A 23043-nucleotide genomic window follows, 5' to 3' on the forward strand; every position below is an offset into this window, starting at 1 on the left:
ATATATATATATATATATATATATATATATATATATATATATATATATATATATATATAGAGAGAGAGAGAGAGAGAGAGAGAGAGAGAGAGAGAGAGAGAGAGAGAGAGAGAGAGAGAGAGAGAGAGAGAGAGAGAGAGAGAGAGAGAGAGAGAGAGAGAGAGAGAGAGAGAGAGAGAGAGAGAGAGAGAGAGAGAGAGAGAGAGATTACTATTAGATTAAGGCCAATTTTATCTATACATATGCACTACTACCAACCTAGGAAAACTATATAATGATTGCACTTATGCAACTAAGTCACATTAATTTTGACCAACTACAAAACCAACATGGAGTTCACTCACCAGAATAGATTAGAAGATTGACTCGTCCTGAAATGATATAAAAACAAAAATCAATGCAAGACAATGATCTATGTATGTATATTCATAAATAATGAAGGCAATTCCTCAGCTGAATAATTTACATCAATGAAATCAAAAGTGACTGTATCTAAGCATTACGTCAACCCTCCATCATGGCATTTGGCCTTGCCTCACCTTAACTGCTGCTACACACAACATGGCAGCCTCAGTGGTGTCCGTCTCTCAGTGCTGCTGCTTCTGGAAACAATCAACACATATGAGCACCACAGCTTATTTGAGTACAAACCCAACAATCCTAGCACTCGTTTGTCTCCTCGGCTCCTAGCACCATCCTACACAAGGATGGGCCTGACTTAGCCTAGAGTTGTTCTGGGCACGGCCTGATCCCCAAGGGCTATATGGAGCCAGTGAGTCAGTACCATGCCACATATATCCTATCTCACTAAATTCACCCGTTACATGCAGACTGATTGATGTGTAATACTGCAACAAGCCACATGTGTGACAGGGCAATGTTGTTGCCACTTTAGGTTCATGAGATTTTACACTGCCTATGTGGGAATTTCTAAAATGCAGCTTGAAATAACTCATCTTCAAAAGTCAGGTCTTTCTTATGGTGGTTGACATCCAGCAACTTTAACAACATCTCTACTTAGGTTTTGCCAAGACATTTTATACTGAAACACAGTGTTTCCACATTAAATTTGATTCTAAAGCCATCATTACTTGAACATTATTATTTTACACTTACACTGGATTAGAAAAGTGCCATAAAGTTTAACATTCCCTCCTCCTCAGCTCACTTGGGACAGCCTTGCACAATGTTCGTCAGACTAATGGAAATTACGTCAGGAATCATCACAGGTACAATGACATTCACAAGGGGGTCGGTGAGATCTCACTAACAGCGCACTTGCTCCTCTAGAATATTCATCCATTGCTATGTATCTGAGAGAAACTTGACTCATCCTGAAAAAAATATACATACACTTGTAAATTATCATGGAAAAATTTACTGATGATCAAGTTCCAAATAACAGATACTCTTCACAGTATTTTTGTATCAGTGACATCAGAAAAGATTCATGTTTGAGCACTGTCAAAATATAAAAATGAAATCCATCTGTAAATTGCATGTGCTTGTCCTCACCTTGCCTCCTGCTGGTGCTGATAATGAAGCAGTTGATGCTGCCAATGCTGCTGCTGCACATGATACAGTAGAATATTACTTTAAAAAATTGTTCAGTTCACAGTAATTTTTTTTAGAGAATATTCTTTATTAGGCCATGGTTGAGTTCACAAAATGTTTTGACCAATCAAGGACAACTGTCTTGAGCTGCAAGAGAAATATACAATTACCATCTGCACATGATTCATTCATACACAGCATAACAATAAAACTCCTCAGTGAAATATTGACATCAGTGTTTTCAGAAGTCTAACATGTGTATGAACATCATGTCTACTGAAGTATAAGGCCATGACACAAACATCTCTTTCCTCACCTGATGTCATGATTCGCTGCTGCAAAGTTCCATGACGACTTAGAGGCAGGTCAAAAGTTCACACCAGTCAGTCTTTGTCATCTGATAGTAACTAGAAGGCCTTCATCATCAAGACCTGATCAGCACCCTCTGAAAAACATGAACACACACATGATTACCAGAAAGTTAGTGAAACACAGATTTCCTGGACCCTGCACCATACTTTGTCCCCACAGCTCCTAGCACATCCCACATAGGGATGGGCTTGACTTTAGCCTGGAACTACTCTTGGCACATATGATTTCCTGAAGGTTGATGAGCAACTAACAGGACAGTACATGTGCCTACATGCACACATGCACATGCACACGCACACGCACACACAAACACACACACACAAACACACACACACACATATATATATATATATATATATATATATATATATATATATATATATATATATATATATATATATATACAGGCAACCCCCGTTTAACGAAGGGGTTACGTTCCTATAAAACACTTCGTTAAGCGGAACTTCATTAAGCGAACCGATTATAACAAGTATAACCCCTGATTTGAACTTCCATTGAGAGTAAGCAAAGTGAGAGTGCATCATAGTACAGTAAAATGTTTAATGAAAGTAAAAATTATGAAGTTAAACATTTAGGTAGTTTAATTTAAGTCATTATAATGTACACTAATGTATGTATGTACGTAACTTTATAATGTTGATGATCTTAACTTTATGAAGGGAGGGAGAGTGAAACGGGAAATACACTAACCAGCAACCTGTGGAATGTAAACAAAGTGCGCATCATGGTACTGCATACAAAACTTATGTACCACATTTCCACAAGGCTTTCCATTTTATCCATTGTAGAGTCACAAGTTCTGATGGTTCTTTTAGCTTGCAAGGAAGATGAGGTTTCACTAGCCTTCTTAATAGAGTATCTTGACTTGAAAATAGTAGACAGTAGATGGAGTCAAGCCATGATAGGAAGCAATGTTATTAGTTTTCTGGCCTCTCTCTTGTCTGTGAATAATACCCAGCTTCACTTCGAGAATAAGATACTTCCTGGTCTTCTTAGGAACGTTAGGCCACATTGCAGGGTGTTTTGGTGGTAAGTTGAACTAAGGAAGATGAGCTGCTGGTGACGCTGTTATGTTTTGACTGGGCAGTGAGTGGTGCTTGTGATCTTGATCTTGATGCTACAGGTGACACAGAATTTTTTCTGAGTCAGGCCTTTGTATCAGCAGAGCCTGTGTTGTCCATGAGAGGCTTGATCTTGATCTTTATTCTATAGGTGACTCAGGATTTCTCCTGAGGCAGGCCTTAGTACCAGCAGCTCATGATGTATTCAAAAGCCTGTCAGCTTGCATGATACAGTGGGGCTTTCAAATTTGGAAAAAAATTACCTGGATAAAACTTCGTTAAAGCGAGTTTGATGTTCGTTAAACAAGCAGATGGTATTAAAATGAAACCTTCATTATAGCGAAATTTCGTTGTGTGAACCTTCGTTAAACGAGGGTTGCATGTATATATATATATATATATATATATATATATATATATATATATATATATATATATATATATATATATATATATATAGAGAGAGAGAGAGAGAGAGAGAGAGAGAGAGAGAGAGAGAGAGAGAGAGAGAGAGAGAGAGAGAGAGAGAGAGAGAGAGAGAGAGATTACTATTAGATTAAGGCCAATTTTATCTATACATATGCACTACTACCAACCTAGAAAAACTATATAATGATTGCACTTATGCAACTAAGTCACATTAATTTTGACCAACTACAAAACCAACATGGAGTTCACTCACCAGAATAGATTAGAAGATTGACTCGTCCTGAAATTATATAAAAACAAAAATCAATGCAAGACAATGATCTATGTGTGTATATTCATAAATAATGAAGGCAATTCCTCAGCTGAATAATTTACATCAATGAAATCAAAAGTGACTGTATCTAAGCATTACGTCAACCCTCCATCATGGCATTTGGCCTTGCCTCACCTTAACTGCTGCTACACACAACATGGCAGCCTCAGTGGTGTCCGTCTCTCAGTGCTGCTGCTTCTGGAAACAATCAACACATATGAGCACCACAGCTTATTTGAGTACAACCCAACAATCCTAGCACTCGTTTGTCTCCTCGGCTCCTAGCACCATCCTACACAAGGATGGGCCTGACTTAGCCTAGAGTTGCTCTGGGCACGGCCTGATCCCCAAGGGCTATATGGAGCCAGTGAGTCAGTACCATGCCACATATATCCTATCTCACTAAATTCACCCATTACATGCAGACTGATTGATGTGTAATACTGCAACAAGCCACATGTGTGACAGGGCAATGTTGTTGCCACTTTAGGTTCATGAGATTTTACACTGCCTATGTGGGAATTTCTAAAATGCAGCTTGAAATAACTCATCTTCAAAAGTCAGGTCTTTCTTATGGTGGTTGACATCCAGCAACTTTAACAATATCTCTACTTGGGTTTTGCCAAGACATTTTATACTGAAACACAGTGTTTCCACATTAAATTTGATTCTAAAGCCATCATTACTTGAACATTATTATTTTACACTTACACTGGATTAGAAAAGTGCCATAAAGTTTAACATTCCCTCCTCCTCAGCTCACTTGGGACAGCCTTGCACAATGTTCGTCAGACTAATGGAAATTACGTCAGGAATCATCAAAGGTACAATGACATTCACAAGGGGGTCGGTGAGATCTCACTAACAGCGCACTTGCTCCTCTAGAATATTCATCCATTGCTATGTATCTGAGAGAAACTTGACTCATCCTGAAAAAATGTACATACACTTGTAAATTATCATGGAAAAATTTACTGATGATCAAGTTCCAAATAACAGATACTCTTCACAGTATTTTTGTATCAGTGACATCAGAAAAGATTCATGTTTGAGCACTGTCAAAATATAAAAATGAAATCCATCTGTAAATTGCATGTGCTTGTCCTCACCTTGCCTCCTGCTGGTGCTGATAATGAAGCAGTTGATGCTGCCAATGCTGCTGCTGCACATGATACAGTACAATATTACTTTAAAAAATTGTTCAGTTCACAGTAATTTTTTTTAGAGAATATTCTTTATTGGGCCATGGTTGAGTTCACAAAATGTTTTGACCAATCAAGGACAACTGTCTTGAGCTGCAAGAGAAATATACAATTACCATCTGCACATGATTCATTCATACACAGCATAACAATAAAACTCCTCAGTGAAATATTGACATCAGTGTTTTCAGAAGTCTAACATGTGTATGAACATCATGTCTACTGAAGTATAAGGCCATGACACAAACATCTCTTTCCTCACCTGATGTCATGATTCGCTGCTGCAAAGTTCCATGACGACAGAGGCAGCTCAAAAGTTCACACCAGTCAGTCTTTGTCATCTGATAGTAACTAGAAGGCCTTCATCATCAAGACCTGATCAGCACCCTCTGAAAAACATGAACACACACATGATTACCAGAAAGTTAGTGAAACACAGATTTCCTGGACCCTGCACCATACTTTGTCCCCACAGCTCCTAGCACATCCCACATAGGGATGGGCTTGACTTTAGCCTGGAACTACTCTTGGCACATATGATTTCCTGAAGGTTGATGAGCAACTAACAGGACAGTACATGTGCCTACATGCACACACGCACACGCACACACATACACACACACACGCACAGAGAGAGAGAGAGAGAGAGAGAGAGAGAGAGAGAGAGAGAGAGAGAGAGAGAGAGAGAGAGAGAGAGAGAGAGAGAGAGAGAGAGAGAGAGAGAGAGAGAGATTACTATTAGATTAAGGCCAATTTTATCTATACATATGCACTACTACCAACCTAGGAAAACTATATAATGATTGCACTTATGCAACTAAGTCACATTAATTTTGACCAACTACAAAACCAACATGGAGTTCACTCACCAGAATAGATTAGAAGATTGACTCGTCCTGAAATGATATAAAAACAAAAATCAATGCAAGACAATGATCTATGTATGTATATTCATAAATAATGAAGGCAATTCCTCAGCTGAATAATTCACATCCATGAAATCAAAAGTGACTGTATCTAAGCATTACGTCAACCCTCCATCATGGCATTTGGCCTTGCCTCACCTTAACTGCTGCTACACACAACATGGCAGCCTCAGTGGTGTCCGTCTCTCAGTGCTGCTGCTTCTGGAAACAATCAACACATATGAGCACCACAGCTTATTTGAGTACAACCCAACAATCCTAGCACTCGTTTGTCTCCTCGGCTCCTAGCACCATCCTACACAAGGATGGGCCTGACTTAGCCTAGAGTTGCTCTGGGCACGGCCTGATCCCCAAGGGCTATATGGAGCCAGTGAGTCAGTACCATGCCACATATATCCTATCTCACTAAATTCACCCATTACATGCAGACTGATTGATGTGTAATATTGCAACAAGCCACATGTGTGACAGGGCAATGTTGTTGCCACTTTAGGTTCATGAGATTTTACACTGCCTATGTGGGAATTTCTAAAATGCAGCTTGAAATAACTCATCTTCAAAAGTCAGGTCTTTCTTATGGTGGTTGACATCCAGCAACTTTAACAATATCTCTACTTGGGTTTTGCTAAGACATTTTATACTGAAACACAGTGTTTTCACATTAAATTTGATTCTAAAGCCATCATTACTTGAACATTATTATTTTACACTTACACTGGATTAGAAAAGTGCCATAAAGTTTAACATTCCCTCCTCCTCAGCTCACTTGGGACAGCCTTGCACAATGTTCGTCAGACTAATGGAAATTACGTCAGGAATCATCACAGGTACAATGACATTCACAAGGGGGTCGGTGAGATCTCACTAACAGCGCACTTGCTCCTCTAGAATATTCACCCATTGCTATGTATCTGAGAGAAATTTGACTCATCCTGAAAAAAATGTACATACACTTGTAAATTATCATGGAAAAATTTACTGATGATCAAGTTCCAAATAACAGATACTCTTCACAGTATTTTTGTATCAGTGACATCAGAAAAGATTCATGTTTGAGCACTGTCAAAATATAAAAATGAAATCCATCTGTAAATTGCATGTGCTTGTCCTCACCTTGCCTCCTGCTGGTGCTGATAATGAAGCAGTTGATGCTGCCAATGCTGCTGCTGCACATGATACAGTACAATATTACTTTAAAAAATTGTTCAGTTCACAGTAATTTTTTTTAGAGAATATTCTATATTGGGCCATGGTTGAGTTCACAAAATGTTTTGACCAATCAAGGACAACTGTCTTGAGCTGCAAGAGAAATATACAATTACCATCTGCACATGATTCATTCATACACAGCATAACAATAAAACTCCTCAATGAAATATTGACATCAGTGTTTTCAGAAGTCTAACATGTGTATGAACATCATGTATACTGAAGTATAAGGCCATGACACAAACATCTCTTTCCTCACCTGATGTCATGATTCGCTGCTGCAAAGTTCCATGACGACTTAGAGGCAGGTCATATGTTCACACCAGTCAGTCTTTGTCATCTGATAGTAACTAGAAGGCCTTCATCATCAAGACCTGATCAGCACCCTCTGAAAAACATGAACACACACATGATTACCAGAAAGTTAGTGAAACACAGATTTCCTGGACCCTGCACCATACTTTGTCCCCACAGCTCCTAGCACATCCCACATAGGGATGGGCTTGACTTTAGCCTGGAACTACTCTTGGCACATATGATTTCCTGAAGGTTGATAAGCAACTAACAGGACAGTACATGTGCCTACATGCACACACACACGCACACACACACACACACACACACACATATACACACACACAAACACACGCATATATATATATATATATATATATATATATATATATATATATATAGAGAGAGAGAGAGAGAGAGAGAGAGAGAGAGAGAGAGAGAGAGAGAGAGAGAGAGAGAGAGAGAGAGAGAGAGAGAGAGAGAGAGAGAGAGAGATTACTATTAGATTAAGGCCAATTTTATCTATACATATGCACTACTACCAACCTAGGAAAACTATATAATGATTGCACTTATGCAACTAAGTCACATTATTTTTGACCAACTACAAAACCAACATGGAGTTCACTCACCAGAATAGATTAGAAGATTGACTCGTCCTGAAATGATATAACAACAAAAATCAATGCATGACAATGATCTAAGTATATTCATAAATAATGAAGGCAATTCCTCAGCTGAATAATTCACATCAATGAAATCAAAAGTGACTGTATTTAAGCATTACGTCAACCCTCCATCATGGCATTTGGCCTTGCCTCACCTTAACTGCTGCTACACACAACACGGCAGCCTCAGTGGTGTCCGTCTCTCAGTGCTGCTGCTTCTGGAAACAATCAACACATATGAGCACCACAGCTTATTTGAGTACAACCCAACAATCCTAGCACTCGTTTGTCTCCTCGGCTCCTAGCACCATCCTACACAAGGATGGGCCTGACTTAGCCTACAGTTGCTCTGGGCACGGCCTGATCCCCAAGGGCTATATGGAGCCAGTGAGTCAGTACCATGCCACATATATCCTATCTCACTAAATTCATCCGTTACATGCAGACTGATTGATGTGTAATACTGCAACAAGCCACATGTGTGACAAGGCAATGTTGTTGCCACTTTAGGTTCATGAGATTTTACACTGCCTATGTGGGAATTTCTAAAATGCAGCTTGAAATAACTCATCTTCAAAAGTCAGGTCTTTCTTATGGTGGTTGACATCCAGCAACTTTAACAATATCTCTACTTGGGTTTTGCTAAGACATTTTATACTGAAACACAGTGTTTTCCACATTAAATTTGATTCTAAAGCCATCATTACTTGAACATTATTATTTTACACTTACACTGGATTAGAAAAGTGCCATAAAGTTTAACATTCCCTCCTCCTCAGCTCACTTGGGACAGCCTTGCACAATGTTCATCAGACTAATGGAAATTACGGCAGGAATCATCACAGGTACAATGACATTCACAAGGGGGTCGGTGAGATCTCACTAACAGCGCACTTGCTCCTCTAGAATATTCATCCATTGCTATGTATCTGAGAGAAATTTGACTCATCCTGAAAAAAAAAGAAAAAGAAAGAAAGAAAGAAAGAAAATGTACATACACTTGTAAATTATCATGGAAAAATTTACTGATGATCAAGTTCCAAATAACAGATACTCTTCACAGTATTTTTGTATCAGTGACATCAGAAAAGATTCATGTTTGAGCACTGTCAAAATATAAAAATGAAATCCATCTGTAAATTGCATGTGCTTGTCCTCACCTTGCCTCCTGCTGGTGCTGATAATGAAGCAGTTGATGCTGCCAATGCTGCTGCTGCACATGATACAGTACAATATTACTTTAAAAAATTGTTCAGTTCACAGTAATTTTTTTTAGAGAATATTCTATATTGGGCCATGGTTGAGTTCACAAAATGTTTTGACCAATCAAGGACAACTGTCTTGAGCTGCAAGAGAAATATACAATTACCATCTGCACATGATTCATTCATACACAGCATAACAATAAAACTCCTCAATGAAATATTGACATCAGTGTTTTCAGAAGTCTAACATGTGTATGAACATCATGTATACTGAAGTATAAGGCCATGACACAAACATCTCTTTCCTCACCTGATGTCATGATTCGCTGCTGCAAAGTTCCATGACGACTTAGAGGCAGGTCATATGTTCACACCAGTCAGTCTTTGTCATCTGATAGTAACTAGAAGGCCTTCATCATCAAGACCTGATCAGCACCCTCTGAAAAACATGAACACACACATGATTACCAGAAAGTTAGTGAAACACAGATTTCCTGGACCCTGCACCATACTTTGTCCCCACAGCTCCTAGCACATCCCACATAGGGATGGGCTTGACTTTAGCCTGGAACTACTCTTGGCACATATGATTTCCTGAAGGTTGATAAGCAACTAACAGGACAGTACATGTGCCTACATGCACACACGCACACGCACACACATATACACACACACAAACACACACATATATATATATATATATATATATATATATATATATATATATAGAGAGAGAGAGAGAGAGAGAGAGAGAGAGAGAGAGAGAGAGAGAGAGAGAGAGAGAGAGAGAGAGAGAGAGAGAGAGAGAGAGAGAGAGAGAGATTACTATTAGATTAAGGCCAATTTTATCTATACATATGCACTACTACCAACCTAGGAAAACTATATAATGATTGCACTTATGCAACTAAGTCACATTATTTTTGACCAACTACAAAACCAACATGGAGTTCACTCACCAGAATAGATTAGAAGATTGACTCGTCCTGAAATGATATAACAACAAAAATCAATGCATGACAATGATCTAAGTATATTCATAAATAATGAAGGCAATTCCTCAGCTGAATAATTCACATCAATGAAATCAAAAGTGACTGTATTTAAGCATTACGTCAACCCTCCATCATGGCATTTGGCCTTGCCTCACCTTAACTGCTGCTACACACAACACGGCAGCCTCAGTGGTGTCCGTCTCTCAGTGCTGCTGCTTCTGGAAACAATCAACACATATGAGCACCACAGTTTATTTGAGTACAACCCAACAATCCTAGCACTTGTTTGTCTCCTCGGCTCCTAGCACCATCCTACAAAAGGATGGGCCTGACTTAGCCTAGAGTTGCTCTGGGCACGGCCTGATCCCCAAGGGCTATATGGAGCCAGTGAGTCAGTACCATGCCACATATATCCTATCTCACTAAATTCATCCGTTACATGCAGACTGATTGATGTGTAATACTGCAACAAGCCACATGTGTGACAAGGCAATGTTGTTGCCACTTTAGGTTCATGAGATTTTACACTGCCTATGTGGGAATTTCTAAAATGCAGCTTGAAATAACTCATCTTCAAATGTCAGGTCTTTCTTATGGTGGTTGACATCCAGCAACTTTAACAATATCTCTACCTAGGCAGGTAGTGTACTTACTGAAAATGTAAATAGTTAAGAACAACAACCTAAGGGTGGCCAAAACCATCAAGAGTTTATTGTACGAAACTGTAACAGAACTGACATTTTATACTGAAACACAGTGTTTCCACATGTTAAATTTGATTCTAAAGCCATCATTACTTGAACATTATTATTCTACACTTACACTGGATTAGGAAATTTCCATAAAGTATAACATTCCCTCCTCCTCAGCTCATTTGGGACAGCCTTGTACAATGTTCATCAGACTAATGGAAATTTAGGCAGGAATCATCACAGGTACAACATTCACAAGTGGTCGGTGGGCTCTCACTAACAGCGCACTCACTCCTCCAGAATACTCATCCATTGCTATGTATCTGAGAGAAACTTGACTCATCCTGGGAAAAAAAAAAGAAAAAGAAAGAAAGAAAGAAAGAAAATGTACATACACTTGTAAATTATCATGGAAAAACTAACTGACGATCTAGTTCCAAATAACAGATACTCTTCAGAGTATTTTTGCATCAGTGACACCAGAAAACAGATTCATGTTTGAGCATTATGTCAAAATATAAAAATGGAATCCATCTGTAAATTGCATGTGCTTAACCTCACCTTGCCTCCTGCTGGTGCTGATATTGAAGCTGTTGATGCTGCCAATGTTGCTGCTGCACATGATACAGGCATTTGGATCTGAAACAATCAGTTAATTCCACCCATAAATCATTTCAGGTCATAAACTATCTAATTATAACTATAGTCTAGACTCTAGACAGCCCAAAAGAACATGAAACAAAAAGAAGCTATTACCCAAACACAGTTTCAGCTTCTGTACAAAAGCATAGCACTCTATCATGTCCACCAGCAACTTCTCTTTAAAATTATCCAACAACAAGTCCTCACTGCCTCTGTGCTAATAAGCTCATAATTTATATAAATCTAACTTAACCTAACCTATCCCCCATTATGGACACTAATCTAGGTATCAATTTACTCTCACACCAACAGCAACATAGTCTGTGGGTCACTTTTTCAGGTAGGTGAGATTGGCGGAGGATGAGGTAAAAAAAAAAATAAATAAATAAAATAAAATAAATAGATAAAATAATATATATATATATATATATATATATATATATATATATATATATATATATATATATATATATATATATACTGTAAACAAAAGTGACGGAAAAGTTTTTTTCTTTTTTCTTTTTTGTTTTATTGTTGTGTTTTCTAGGCTCTATTCCACCAGTAAATGGTGCTCTACAGGGCCTCATACAAAATTATATATACATAGTTGTCCTAAATCCATACAAATGAAAATAAAAATATATATACTAATAAATAGAACTTAACTTAACCTAAGGTCTTAAAAACTACATTGCACCTTATAATAATAATCACAGAGAAATCCTCTTCTTAACAAAAAAGATAACAAGTCCATCCATCACTGCATGAGACATGTAAATAAATGTATAGACATAGACATATGAAAAACATAATATAAAAAATATACAAATCAGATCCATTTATCCAAATAAGAAATGAAAATATAAGTGGCTAAAGAAATGAAATTGAACATATGAAAAGTAAACACAATAACCATATAAATCATCATCGCCCATTACAATGCAGAACGTTCAGTGATGCACATCTCCTCCACGTCATAACATTCTCTGAATATAAATGTTTTTAGCCTTTTCTTAAAAACTACAACATTCTCACTGCACTTTATATCATTAGGCATTGTATAACCTTGGAGCACTGTACTGAAATGTTCTTGCACCAATCCCAGAATTACATCTGGGATTGGTTCAAACAGTCTGTTTACATCATGTGCATGTCTCACAACTACAATGGCATTATTCTCAAATTTTTCCAGTAGGTCTCTCAAATAGTGGTTTACCAGTTTAACAGCTTGATAAGTCAGGACACAAATTTTGCCCATTTATATTTTACATTCACCTCAAGATACACCAGCAAGCAGTTAGGTATGTCACAGTTCCTTTAAATGAATTTTATAAAATTATTCCACACACACACGCCCGGTAGCTCAGTGGTCAGTGGCTTCACAAGCCAGAGGACCGGGGTTCGATTCCCCGGCCGGGTGGAGATATTTGGGTGTGTCTCCTTTCACGTGTAGGTGCTGTTCACCTAGCAGTGAGTAGGTACGGGATGTAAATCGAGGAGTTGTGACCTTGTTGTCCCGGTGTGTGGTGTGTGCCTGGTCTCAGGCCTATCCGAAGATCGGAAATAATGAGCCCTGAGCTCGTTCCGTAGGGTAACGTCTGGCTGTCTCGTCAGAGACTGCAGCAGATCAAACAGTGAAACACACACAAGACTATTCCTGCAGACAAATGGAAATCACAAGACCATTCTACCCGGACCGCCACCGGCTGTATTCTCTATGTTGATCTATTTGGTTGAATTTCATCACGATACATAAAGTCAAGGTTTAAATAACGATCGGTGCACACCCTCACAATGCACACAATCACTAACCTTCATTGGGCTACCGGGTATGTAGAAAAAGCCTAACATACTTTGTATTGTGTGCCACCACCTCCAACGCGGCCGCTAGATGGGTGTCCCACGTGCTCTTGTGCAGCCACAGCGTAGCCTCCAGACCTCGTTTTGTCTGGTCTGGGCAGTCTGGCAACTTTATCTTATCCACATTGCGAGCATCACTCTGATAAATCTCAAAAAAAGAAATAACCAACGAAATAAAACGAAATCTTAATTACTTTGCTTATAAATGGTATGTATAAAATCAAATTATAAAGTAACTATATGTTTTTTAGTTTATACTTCCTTCCTCAAGGCCATCGTCATCCGAAATATAAAATTATAAAATCCGCAAAATGTATGTGTGTGTATATATATATATATATATATATATATATATATATATATATATATATATATATATACATACACACACACACTTTTTACTTATTAGGTGGTATACTCATTTAAGTTATCCTTATCCTTTCACCATTGTCCGGTTCACGCCCTTGCATTAGTGTTGCTATACTGTCCTCACTTGTCAATAATAGATAATTATATTAAAGACATCCACATGCTAGTGTTGCCTCTTCATGGCAGTGCTTCATTTTCCAGCTCGCACAAATTTGCAAAGGATGTCAGTAACTTCTAAGGCAAACTCACAGTGTGACATTTGTTAAAGCCAAGGAATATACAGAGTCCTTAGTTAAAGCTGACCAGTTATGATGCCTGGTGGCGAGTGAGACTGATGAGTGAGGACTGTGAGCACCAAACAGCTGAGGTCATGGCGCTGTCAGGGTAGATAGTTTGGGAGATTGAAGTGTTATAAAGAAAAAAAAAAAGTCAACATTTTCTTCAGATTTATGTGTAAAACATCTATTGGTACAGGAAAATGCATACAAACACCTGCCACTTGTGGAGGCCATCAACAGCTCAGCTTGGTGCATGCCTCCCGGACTTGCAACATTCAGTGCAGGCCTGGCTCAAGGAGTGATTCACCTCCAGGGGACACTGCCACCCACTACCCACACGACTCTGCCTTGACTTGCAACCTTAACCCCATATATTATATAAATAATCTTATACTTTCTACAAATTTACAGCTTTTTTCATTGCACAAAAGTATACCAAGAAAATATCTCAAATGATTCCATCAATCCAATGTATGCCTAAATTGCCTTGCATGTGCACCAGTGTTCATTTCAAACTAAATGTAACAAGTATGCTCTTTTACACATGTGAGTATCAACCAGAGCATCAGTCATTACAGTTACAGTGCTGTCCATGTAGTCATCTTGAAAACAATGATAGATTTCCTGTCAAACTAAACAAAAATTTCAGTCTTAAAAGCAGGAAGTGAGTCATGAGTGAAGGTTCAGATAGCTGACTATGCCATACAAGAACACTTACAGATGATTCACATGGACGAAGCAATGTAACACCCAAGCCATTCACCTCGTCAATGTCCACACAACATCCTCACTCAACAGTGATTCAATAACAAATACAGGCCCAATAAACAGATAAAGTTAAATATTTATGATTCTACATCACAGAAATGTAACTCAGCTAAAGTTTTCAGCTTACTAACTTTTTTCATTCACCATATTAGAACATTTTGTTTGTCACCAGTCTTGGCCAAACCTTGCATAATTTGCATTCAACTTCATGTTCTCCCTCTCTCATTACTGATGACAGACACAAACTTAATAGCTCACATACTTAAACATTACTCAGACAGACAGACTACAGGAACACTGTTTTCCTGATTTCACTTCTCAATCTATTGCTCAACATTTCCCCATTCATTACTGAAATATTAAGTCCACTCTTCAATAATGTTTTTAATGCATTATAATGTGTAATAGAAGTTGTTACTTCCCACATGGACTGTGATATGCACTATGCATGACTGGCATTTCTGCAATCCCTGAAGCCCCATTTGATGTGCTGTTCTGCACATATCTTGGTGCCCTTAATACACACCAATGATAACAAAATGATTGTAATACTGTAATGAGGAGACACTCAGGTACTCAGGTGTACCGTGTTAAAAATGATATGTCAATGACTAATAGAGGTATAAAAATATGGTTAGTTATTTTATCATAAACATATACTGTATATAAACATATATATCTTTCCTTACTTTACCTGAAATATAATATTCATAGCTTTTCATCCAACACCAGATATTTAACTACCAGGCACCACTATTTTGTAACATATTACATGATGCTACAGAATTCAACAATTCTGTTCATGAGCATAAGCAACACCAGATATTTAACTACCAGACACCATTGTTTTGTAACACATTACATGATGCTACAGAATTCAACAATTCTGTTCATGAGCATAAGCAACATGTGATCAATACTAGATTAAAGATATTATTAACAACAAAATGTTAACAATATTAAAAACAAAGAAGATATATTCCATGCTGCTGCTTCCAAGCTTAAATATGAAGCATTTACATGTACATAAAATGACTTAGTTAATACTCCGTACCCAATTCCAGCATGCATATCACACTTCAAAAATACATTTTGGAAAAAATATTCAACAAATATTTTCAAGTTTGTCTCACTCTTCAAACAATGACTTACAGTAACTTAATTTTACCTTTTCCAATGTAATCCCTCATACATAACAATGGTGCTTCAATAGATTACAGACTAAAAACAATTTAACTTATGAATCCTGCTGCTGAGGTGATGAGACAGAAGTCCTCCCTTCAAAGTAGTCTGTGTGACACTGGGAAAAGTGTATTAGCTGCAGGCAACTGACTCAGACTACAGGATTCTTTCTTGAATTCAGCAGCTGGTTTTCCTAGGAAGTCCTCAGAGCTGTTGAGAGCACACAATCTATTATCTTTATTCAGATATAATAATTTTTGATCATGTAAAGATTCCACATTTTTAATTGTCATGAACACTATCAATTAATTTCTCCTTGTGAAAAAATAATATTATAAGTGCCTACCACTTTACTCAAGGCTCCATCTTGACTAGTATTCCCATTCAACAAGCCTTTGGGACGTGTGAACCTGAAACAGTCCCCAAAGATCTCCTCCAGCTCACTGTCTGTGCTTGATGCATCAGATGATGGCTGCCACTCAACTCTGAAAATAATTTATTGATTGTTATTCTGGATCTAAATATGTACAATAGTGAAGTCATATTTTTCTTTCACCTTAGAGTAGCTAAAGTGGTGGGAATGTATAAGTGCATTCTTACCTCGCTGGTTCCCTGGAAGTAAGACAGTTGGAGGCCGGCAACTGCCCACTGAGTACCTGGTGACCTGCAGGACCATCCATTCCACTGGAGGGCATGCTGGTGCTGTCTGTCCAGGTGTACAGTATAGGTGGCTTAGAGGTGGAGTCACATTCAGTAGGTAAGGTGGATCTTTCCCCAGTAACAGGAGACGTCATATTCTTCGGTACAGCTGATGAAGTAACAGGTGCATGACTACCAGAAATAGTGTACACTGCATAGGAACTTAACTTATGTTCATGTTCAGAGACATGACAAACTCCTTCTGCTGCTTGAGAATGGCTGGGTGGTAGGTGAGGATTGACATCATTCCTGACAGGCACCTGCTGAAGGGTTCCACCTGCCTGCCAGATGAATCGTTTTGCTGATGGCATATGTGGACTCTGTGCTTGGCTGGCAGGGATGACACTAAAGATTTTTGGAGGTTCTCGTAGATGCTTCATTCCTCCTCCCATGTTTGTGACAACTCTAATGACTGAAGGGGAAGCACCTTGTGGCTCTTTAGGTGGCACCACAGGCACCCCAGAGGATTCCTGAGGCCAATTTTTCAATATGATCTTGCTGTTTGACTGAGGAGTGGCCACATAAGTCATGCCTCTGTTGATCCCAGGTGTGAGCATTGCTGCATTTGTTTGTTGTTCATGCTGGAAAATATAAACTTATTAAATGTGTGTACAAATACAAAACACTGAAGCAAGTGACAATTGTAAGAACTGTACTTGTTCCAGCCAAAGATAAAAAAAATAAAATAAAATAAAAAAAAAATAAGGATAAGCATATGTTCTTACATACAATATGACACTAAAAACAAAGGGTGACAAAAAGTGTGCTTAAATGTATAAGGAAAAGTGTATGAGAATTTTGAAGTTAAAAGACTTTTCCTGCATTCAGTCTCTAAAGAAGTTGGTGGTGAATACCTTAATGATGTGAGTGGGTGACTGCACCTGGGCTATAGTTCTTCCAGTATTGACTCTTGTGGTACTTGGAATTTTCTGAACGACGTTGAATGGCATGATAGAACAAGCATCCTTGCCATCTTCTTCATCAGATTTCTTGAAGGTGAGAGCCACAGGGATCTTGGTACGTGGCTTCTGATTCAGGATGGTGGCAAGAATTGGTGCCGACGCTGAGCAAGATGGTACAAAGCCACGGTTCTGGGTGATTATATTGTCATCCTGTAGCTGTAACAGGCATGGGAACATACAGTACATAGTCTGATATCTTAAGTTTCATTCCCCTAACTTCATTTACAACTTTAACATACTAGAGACAAACACCGAAGAAAATAAAATATGATAGGAATCAATTAATACATTTCTTTAAGTGTTACTATTCTTTAGATATCAGTACTTCCTTAAGCATATATGCCATAGAATGTAATAAAACACCAAACTGCAAGTAGACTGTTTCAACCATAAGCAATAATAACACTTTGATTACATTACTTACATTTCTGGTTCTCAAAGGAATGGATCCTATAATGATCGGAGCCTTCAGTTGCTGCTGATGCTGCTGCTGCTGTTGCTGCTGTTGTTGTTGTTGTTGTTCCTGCTGCTGCTGCTGTTCTTTCTGTAGTAATTTTTCCCGTTCCACCTCAGCTACCTGTACAGGATTTAGAGACTAATGCACCACCTTTCTTTTCAATAGCATCTTCTTAGTAAAAAAATAACTTAGAAACTCTTTTAACACAATACATTACATAAATAGACAAAATGGCAAAAAGTAAAGTTAAGTCAGGTAATGTCAGATGGAAAAGAATCTTGGTTTATATGTTACAATTCTGCATTTATGAATTTGATTAAAGATAAGATTATTTAATTCATAAGTAGGGGAGTCAATAAGACAATCCCTCTCCACCAGAGACTGACAGGGCTAAGAGTGTGCATGAGTATTCGGTGTTTTGTCTGAGCTACAACATTTTGCATTGCAAGCCTGGTATAGTGATAAATAGATTACCTACACCTTCCTTCTCTCTCACCTGACAGATCTCATGCAAGGACGGGTGGCGGATGAACTTGCGACTCTGCTTCCCTGCAGTGATGTCCTCACTGCGAGTTCTCTGAAGTTTAGTTCGCTTGGCAGCTACTTGGCACAAGAAAATTAACACTTTACATTTCCTTCTCTGAAAAATTACTAAACCTTTCTATGTCTTTTTATAACCTTCACAATTATCTCAATTTTAATGAGGAAGGAAACAAGCAGAAAATATCACAAAATGGAAAAAACATAGTCTTTCGACATAAAATATTTAAATCTCTCTTTATTAACTTTAGTATTAACACATGCAACACAAATTAATGACTTGTTAGCACCACATAATTATTAGGCTACCTATAACAAAAGAAAAATAACACTCATTTGGAATGCCTGACAATACTTTTTTTACTCATCTAGGAACAATTTCTGAACATAAAGAAACCCATTCACAAACCTCAAATCCCCAGGTCCCAGCATTACTTGCCTGGAATGGTTGAAGCAGAGAAGTCTGTGGAGAGCTTGCGTGGGCGTCCTCTCTTCTGTGTTGGCGGAGGAGCAGCGGACGGAGTCACATCATGGTCACCGGGGCAGCTTATGTTCTCCTTGCCTCCACTGTCCCCAGACAACAAGAAGGAAGGAAGCAGAGAGTGGCGGAGACGCGGGCCATTGTCTGAGGGGCCAAGGTGAGGTCAGGGACCTTCAGTTACACATTCACATGAAACTTTGAGTCATGCACCAAAAACTTCATGCAGGATCAAAGTACCTGGAGGTAACTGACTGCTCTATGGATAGCTAATGCTACAGCAATACTACTTCAGAGTAGCAGTACTTTTTTAACTCATTTAAATTAGCTTTCTTATATATTAATAATGTTTGGGAAATATTCAAGGCTTTACACTGCCAAAAACTGAGTCAACACCACATACCATCCTCACTGGGTATGGCTTCAACCTGTGGTCCAATATAGCGAAAGCCTTTAGCCAGCGGTATGCGCTGGACAAGCCCTAGAGATGTGAGGACGTTGGCAATGTCATAGAGCCTTCTGCCGCGAGTCCTCAGGCGTTCACCGTCCTCACACGTGTTGCCCATCAGCATCTTTAGAGCATCGTCCAGTGAGAGCAGGAAAGGCTGAAACACATTAACAGAGTAGTGTTTCATTCTGTACCTCTTTGAGAATGCACAGTATTGATTAATAGGCAAGTAATATACCACACTTTCACTCTGCTCATGTAATGCTTTACCAAGAGATAGAATGTCACACCCTTCAGTGACCTCCACACCACCACCTACCGCAGGACTGACTAGCAGCAGCATTAGGAATTTCTGACAAAGTATTCCCAAAGATTTTTCCCGCCTTGTCTCCACTTTCTCCTCTCCATCAACATTCCAGTTTGTCTTGGTCCACTTGGGAACCTATGAAATAAAATGCTATAATCCTATACCTGTTCAATACCTGAGACATAGTATGCCCCTTGTTAAGAGATGAAAAATTCAAGACATTGTGATCAAGCTAGGAAAATACACTTAAAAGAAAAAAAAAAAAAATATGAAAGAAGTGTAATTCTGACAAGCCAAAATAGTGGTGATAAATGCACAGGAGTAAAAAAAACTTTAATATATCATTGCTGTATCTTAAATATATTACTTTAACCATCCAATTCATCAAGCATATGCATATGGTCCCACATTCACTCCCCTTAACTCACCTTGAAACTTCTCTTTCCCTCACTAGAATGAAGAGCCTCTACTTGTGCCTTGAGGTTCAGCTTAAGAGCAATAGACTTGAGCCCCCCTAGTGTCTCCTCCAGGTACATATTGCCCACCCACTGGTACATGTTCTTCTGGACCCGAGCAGCCATGTTGAGGCTCTCCAGCACATTGATGATGTCATATACACGCCGCCTCTCTGTGCCCAGAGTTATGGCCACCTCATCAATCACCATCCGGCGTGGCGTCTCCAGGAATGAGACCTCTAATGGAAAGTGTTCCAGGAACCTGAAGGAAACGAGAATGTGTTCAGTGTTCATCTAATCAAGTGGTTAGATATTAAGTATAATAACAAAAGCAAAATTTTCTTACTTTTCACTGAGTAGCCCTAAAGATTTATCCTTTCTTGAGCCTTCTGAGGGGCGAGCAATGACCTCATCAAGGGGTGGCAGGTGACCCACACCCTCTAGCCCCTGGGAGTGACTGTCTGTGCTGCTGTGCTTTTTGAGGGTGGTCTTTTCACCAGTCATGGCTTTGCTACTGGCTTGCTGAGTGCTCAAGCCATCACTGTTGTATCGCTGCAGCCTTTGTTTCTGGCGAGGTCTAGTTTGGGATGGAACCTTTTTTCTTATTGTGGTACCTTTGCTATTGAACAACATTTTCTTACTAGTGAAGGACTCCTCCATTGAAGCAATACGTGTGAGCAGCTTAAGGTTACTTGTGGGTGTGAGTGGACTCCTCCCCAGGACCTTCTCCTGTCCTGGACTTGGGGCCTCCATCAGGGGAGATGAGTGTTGGACAGACTTGCTACAACCATTTGGAGAAGGAAAAATAAGATGGTCTAAACCCATCAAAGAGGAAAGAACTTGATATTTCAATAAAAAAAAAAAAATGTATGGTAAATTAAAGATTAAAACTGATGAATAGGAAAACTGACTGATCATTTTAGTGACTCCTACAACTCCAATTCACCTGGATGCCACAGGAAGGATGACAGAGGAGCCAACTTTTACGGAGCTGTTATAGTTTACTGGCGAGGCGGTGAACAGTGTCTGCAGGGAAGCCTTATACACTTTCCCTGGTGAAATACTAATAGTATTGGTGATTTCCGTTGGTCCCTCATGATTCTTCTTACTTGGTGAGAGACACTTTGACTCTTCTGGTGAGATAAAAAGGAATCATGTCACCAGTCAATTAAATATACACAGAGTGAGACCACATGTACAGCATTTTGTGTTTAAGTATCCACATCAAAAGTGTTAAGTTTCCAGTACCTGAAGAGCGTTCTCCTGAGGGATAGCCAAATAAGGCAGCTGCAGCAGATGTCAAGGCATCCATGATGGAGTTTAATCAACTACGGCTGAAATGTGGGGAAAGATATCTTACAAACACATGCAAAAACTTAGAAATAGATTAGATTAGCTTTGGTTAGGTTAGAGTAAACTAAACTTATTTCCAGTCCCTCTGGCTCCTGGTTTCTCCAGCACAATATTGATTTTCTCTCTAAAATTCATACATTAATTGTTCTGAAGCTAAATGGATGAATTATACTAATTACAGATACAGTCTTTCCCCGCATAGACTAACTCATCTCATTATACATATATGTATACACACCAAGTCGCTTCATTAACTCAAAGCAACTCTGCAATCCCTTCTTCCTAACACGATTTTATGTTCAATATATCACTAACAACCAAATCACCATAATTCTCTTTGCTAGAGCACTCCTCCCGTGCTGTGACCTCACCTCACTCACCGGTGCATCCATGTAGCAAAAATAAACATCAACAAAATTTCGCCTTGAACGGTGGGCGGCCAGAATCTCCCGCCAGATTTAGGTAGTTATCTTTCTCCCCCATGTCTCCTGTGGCATCGCAAACATATTCTTTCAAGGGCCAGAAGCAAAAGGAAACACTGCCCTTAAGACATACAGGGATATTTGGGATCGGTGATGCTTACTTCTTATATTCAAATAAATAAACAAAATTTTGCACAGCTGGCCGTTACCACCTTCCCTGGGCGGCGACAGGTCAACACCCTTCACTCGCCCCTATCTCCATCATAATATATCCTGCTGGCTACTTACTTGTAAATTACATAGCCTTCATGAATGCTAATGCAGTTAAGTAGGGTGAAATATTCTTGTATCTTCATACACTAATAAAATATTGACTTACACATCAGAGCAGCCTGCTGTCAACTTCTATTTATCTCCTCGATTTACGCGCGAATGACGTCACAGCTGCAGACAGTCGAGCATCGAGTGGCGCGCTCTACCCTTCAAACACATCACTCTTGGAAAAGATACTGATATGAAAACTCCGTAGCTTGATATTAAAATGCATTTATAATTAACTAGGGAATTTAATCACTCTACTTTGTGATGCCTGGCTTATATAGGGAACACATACGTAGCTATTGTATGAAAGATTACTTCAGCCGTAGGATGGACTCGGGAGATGCCATAACAAGCTCAAACATATCTCAGCAAGACTCCAACAGAAAAACTTATACAGTATGCGAAATATGGAAAAGATTACAGAAAATGAAAGAAGATTGAAAGATAAAGGAAGAAATCTATTAATGTTACTTTTCAATATAGAAACGCATAAGTAGTAAATAGACATGATTATCAAGATTAATCAGACAGAACACTTGTATTTACCTGATTACCTGTGTT

At 38.8% G+C, this 23043-nt stretch overlaps 1 protein-coding gene and 1 long non-coding RNA gene across 3 annotated transcripts; one reads left to right on the forward strand and one right to left on the reverse strand.

Annotated features, from left to right (window-relative positions):
- Window positions 1-14247: 14247 nt before the first annotated feature.
- LOC123509558 (transcription factor E2F8-like) lies at window positions 14248-23043 on the reverse strand. 2 transcript variants are annotated; one of them, XM_045263927.1, is made up of 15 exons: window positions 23029-23043; window positions 22541-22657; window positions 21635-21720; window positions 21333-21519; window positions 20733-21167; window positions 20360-20648; window positions 19944-20066; window positions 19580-19781; window positions 19138-19323; window positions 18655-18758; window positions 18126-18278; window positions 17594-17857; window positions 16641-17320; window positions 16387-16525; window positions 14248-16250 (listed from the first exon to the last, which is right to left on the reverse strand). In XM_045263927.1, exons 3-15 carry the CDS (start codon window positions 21696-21698, stop codon window positions 16245-16247), a joined length of 2832 nt encoding a protein of 943 aa, XP_045119862.1. In that variant the 5' UTR covers window positions 21699-21720; window positions 22541-22657; window positions 23029-23043; the 3' UTR covers window positions 14248-16244. The 2 variants fall into 2 exon arrangements, with proteins under 2 accessions (XP_045119862.1, XP_045119861.1); XM_045263926.1 differs by having other exon boundaries at window positions 14248-16525.
- On the forward strand, window positions 19195-21296 carry LOC123509559. Its single transcript, XR_006676220.1, has 2 exons — window positions 19195-19336; window positions 20386-21296. It is a non-coding gene; the product is annotated as an uncharacterized LOC123509559 (long non-coding RNA).

This window comes from Portunus trituberculatus, chromosome 27 (genome assembly GCF_017591435.1).
Source record: "Portunus trituberculatus isolate SZX2019 chromosome 27, ASM1759143v1, whole genome shotgun sequence".
Classification (NCBI taxonomy): Eukaryota; Metazoa; Arthropoda; class Malacostraca; order Decapoda; family Portunidae; genus Portunus; species Portunus trituberculatus.